Source organism: Sinocyclocheilus grahami, unplaced genomic scaffold, assembly GCF_001515645.1.
Source record: "Sinocyclocheilus grahami isolate Dianchi unplaced genomic scaffold, SAMN03320097.WGS_v1.1 scaffold1516.1, whole genome shotgun sequence".
In the NCBI taxonomy this organism is placed as follows: Eukaryota; Metazoa; Chordata; class Actinopteri; order Cypriniformes; family Cyprinidae; genus Sinocyclocheilus; species Sinocyclocheilus grahami.
The window spans coordinates 27,315-31,581 of record NW_015506695.1 but is presented as its reverse complement, the minus strand read 5'-3'; the positions used below and the strand labels follow the sequence as shown (position 1 = coordinate 31,581).

Genomic DNA, 4,267 nt, shown 5'->3' with positions numbered 1-4,267 from the left:
AATATTGTGCTATCCTAACAAACCATACATCAATGGAGAGATTATTTATTCAGCTTTCAGATGATGCATAAATCTCAATTTCAAAAAATTGACCCTTACGACGTTTTGTGCTCCAGGATCACACGTGCATTTAATGGATGTGTTTGATCATCTTCTGCATTATATCACGCGTGAAACGGCATTCTAAAAAATGCAACGATCAAGTTAAAAGAAGTTCAGCTCACATCTCATAGCCTTGCATTTTTCCAGCGTCTCAACCCTAGTAATCCTATATATGTACTAAGCAAACAAGATATTTTTTCCCTGCTAGCCTTAAATTGACTGACTCACGTTCCTGCAGGTCCATCAGCTTTTATGTCAAATCACCAAACAGATGCTTTTCATGTTTCTGTGTGGAGTCTGGTGTGAGTCATGTCATCTGTCTCTCTCGCACTGCTTCTGTTCTTCTTTCACTCATGTGTCGCTGATCACTGCTGTGTGTTTGTGCTGCATTAACCCACACCATCCATATGCTGTTCACAGAAACAAGCGTCTCGCTCCCACTCAGAGTGCTTGTGAGTGTGTGTGTGTGTGTGTGTGTGTGTGTGAGAGAGAGAGACATTCATTGGAAATGGTGATACTGGTAGAGTGGCTCATATATACGAGTGTGTGTGTTTGTATATTCACATCACATCAGTGTTGGGATTATTCTGGTAACAGGTCAGAAGGCTCTTCTGCTCACCAAGGATGCATTTCTTTGATGAAAAATACAGTAAAAACAGTAATATTGTGAAAATATTATTACAGTTTCAAACAGCTGTTTTCTATGTGAATATGTGTTAAACTGTAATGTATGTCTGTGATGCGCAGCTGTATTTTCAGCATCATTCCTCCAGTCTTCAGTGTCACATGATCTTCAGAAATCAGTATAATATGCTGATCTGCTGCTCGAGAAACATTTCTGATTATTATCAATGTTGAAAACAGTCGTGCTGCACAATATTTCTGTGGAAACCGTGATGCATTTTATTTTTCAGGATTCACAGATGAATAGAAAGTTCAAAAGAATAGCATTTATTTGGAATAGAAATCTTTTGTAACATTCTAAATGCCTTTAGTGTCACTTTTGATCAACTTGGATGAATAAAAGTTTTTTTTTTTTTTTTATATATATATACCCGATTTTTTGAATGGTAGTGTATTGTGGTTTCCACAAAAATATTAAGCAGCAAAAGCTTTGATAATTAAAAATAACATTATTTTTACGGAATGAACACACTTACACACATACGTGTACAATCTATATATGCATGTACTGTAAGTGTTTAAGTTTTAGTTATTTATGACTAGCTTGTGTATGTTAAAGGGATAGTTCACCTTCACTTGCTGGTCCCCTCTGACTTCCATAGTACGGGAAAAAACACTATTCAAGTCAATGGGGACCAACTGAAGGTGAACTGTCCCTTTAAATCTATTTGTTAGGTTTTGTGAGTACGTGTGTAAGCGCTGCTTCATCACAACAATGAGAAAACGCTTCAGATTCATTTCTTTAAAGGTTTTACTTTTAAAAGGTTCGTTGTTTTAAATAGCTTTAAGTTATCAATTTATGTTTTGATGGAAACGTTAAGTCATCTAAATGGGTACCGTCGTGTTCGCGTTATTATTTTAAAAATATTTTAAAGTCTGTTTGTATAGAACAGTGTACATGTTTTAATAAGTGACTAGGATTTGTGTTGTTTTTAGAAAGTTGTGTTTTATGTTTGTTCATTGTGTGGCTCACAGAAGAGATATTGTGTCTCAATGGGACCTTCCTGGTAAAATAAGTAAATTAAAAATGATCGTTGTTGTAGTTTAATTACTTTCTCGCATTATTAATGATCTCATTATTCGCTATTCTTTTTCTATTCTGTCTACTTGTTTTCTTTTTATTTATTATTTTTTTAAAACGTGCTATTTTTTTTTTCTTTAACCCTTTTTCTCCTTAATTGGGGAGTTGGTTCATATACATATGTATGTATATAAATGTTTTTTTTTTAATTATATGCACTGAGATGTATGGGTATATGCTGTGTAGCATAAATTTAATGTTTAATATCTCTCCTTATATATATTTTTTGTCAATATTTATTTTTGTATGTGCATTGTTAATCTTGTATATTAAACTAAATTTAAAAAAAAGTTTTTTTAAAAGCTGTGTGTACTGCGTTTGGCTAAAGGAGCACTTGCATATTATTGCTCTTTTGATTGCTTCTCATTTGTAAGTTGCTTCGGATAAAAGCGTCTTCTAAATGTAAATGTCTAGATCTCATGGCGTTCCCAGCCCACACTAATGTTCTCATGTTCTTGCTATCTTCTCCAGGATGATTAATTGAACGCCATCATGATCGCCACAGGGGGTCTGCTGCGGATATCTGCCAGGAGACAGGACTCCCTTCATGCCAAGAACCGCGCCGAAAACAAGCGCAAGAGAAAAGAGAAGAAAAAGAGGAAGAACGAAGTGGTCGTGGTGAAAGGAAAGCTAAAGCTGTGCTCCGTATCAGGACTGGTCGCTTCCATTGGGATCCTGGTGCTTCTGGTTGGAGTGGCCATGGCTGTGTTGGGCTACTGGCCCAAAGAGAGTTCGCTTTATCCAGGACTGATGAACGCACAGAGGACTTACGACAGCCGAGAATTAGTCAATATGACCGGCAGACCGCCTTGGGATCTCCTAGATAAAGACTTCAGGAGCTATAATGGCTCCAATGGGCCTAAACTGGGAGCATTCGCTGCATTTATCAACAGATACTTATATTCGGACAAGCTGAAAGTGTTCGGACCTTTAATCATGGGCATCGGGATCTTCCTATTCATTTGTGGCAATGCAGTACTTCACGAAAACAGAGACAAAAAGACCAAAATCATTAACCTCAGAGACATCTACTCAACGGTGATTGACATTCATAGCCTGCGGAGCAAGGAGTCGGCGCCGCTCAACGGTTTCGTGAACCACTGCCAATCGAAAGACACCAAATTATCGTACGGTTCCCCTCATAAGGGCTCCTGGCCGTCTCCAGGCTCTGAGCGACACGACGCAGGTAGCTTGATCCCATCCCGACGGCCGTCTACCACCATCCCACGAGTCTCGTCTTTGGAAAGACAGAGCTTTACGGACACCGTCTACAGCATCTATCGAGACCAGAACCGAATTGGCAAGGAATGGGAAACCAGGAGCATCGTGTCCACTTCGGTCAATGCTTTCACTTTGCCAATGATGAAGCTCAACCACGGAGGAGCTTTGGAGAGAAGGGGTTCGGATAAATCCGGAGAGGCCAAACGAGAGGTCCTGGATGCCGAGGCCATTTGCAGGCGTTTGGAGGATTTGGAAGCGTCTCGGACCATCACGAAGGCCAAAGTGGAGCCTCATCCCAAGCTTGCGCCGGATTCGGTGGAGGTTTACAGGAGCAGTGGGAGTTTGCAAGGAGCTCCTCGCGTCTCTCTGCAGGGCTCCCGGGTTCAGCTGCTGCCTTCTGGTTCTCCGAGTCGCAAGGCCACCGGATCTCACCTGTCCTTGAGCGCTTTGTCTGACTACTCCAGGTCTATCGATCTGGATATCTGTCCAACCACCCCTACTTTGGTGCGATCGAGACGTCTCAGCTGTCCTCGGCTGGAAGGCCTCGGCAGCGGAGGCTACACCAAACTTGAAGGCCTTGGCGGCGAATCCTTTGAGTCCACAGACAATGCCACGTTCAGTCGAGAGAGCTCTGTTGAGGTTTTAGAAAAGGACCGGGAGCTTCATGATGAGACACATCGGCAGGAGTGTACCACAGTCAGACAGTATTCAAAGAAACAAAAACTCATAATGGTTTCCCAATCGGATACCACTTTAGAAGATGTGGAAATTAAGAGGGTAGACGTTTAACGGGCTGGTAATCTGACATGCAGTGATGGTCTTTAGAAAGCAATCGAGACTAGGGATGCACGATATTATGAGTTTTTTTGCCGATATCCGATATGCCGATATTTTCATTTTGGTACGATATGATACATATTTCCCTTTGTCTTTAAACAACAGCAAAGTCTTTCCCATGTGGAAATTATAAACCAATTATTTTTCATTTCGGATAGTTTTGAGAAAACCGTATTTTGTTAGAAGTAATAAACTTTATTAAAGTTATTTTTTAATGAGAGGACATTGAAAACCTTGAAAATAACTGTAATAAAATCTCTGCTGTGTGATTTTTTTTTTTCTTCTCCTCAGACATATGCAGTTGAAACCTTAAGATTTTATTTGTGGATTTAACATTAATTG

At 40.1% G+C, this 4,267-nt stretch overlaps 1 protein-coding gene across 2 annotated transcripts in view; it reads left to right on the top strand.

Moving 5' to 3' along the window:
* The window catches only part of LOC107570875 (transmembrane protein 200C-like), a 17,174-nt gene extending 13,152 nt beyond the window's left edge, over window positions 1-4,022 (top strand). For both annotated transcript variants that reach the window (XM_016257157.1, XM_016257156.1), the window contains exon 2: window positions 2,339-4,022. In XM_016257157.1, the coding sequence (XP_016112643.1) occupies window positions 2,360-3,877 (1,518 nt within the window). In that variant the 5' untranslated portion in view covers window positions 2,339-2,359 and the 3' untranslated portion in view covers window positions 3,878-4,022. The remainder of the gene's footprint in view (window positions 1-2,338) is intronic.
* The last annotated feature ends 245 nt before the right edge of the window (window positions 4,023-4,267 follow it).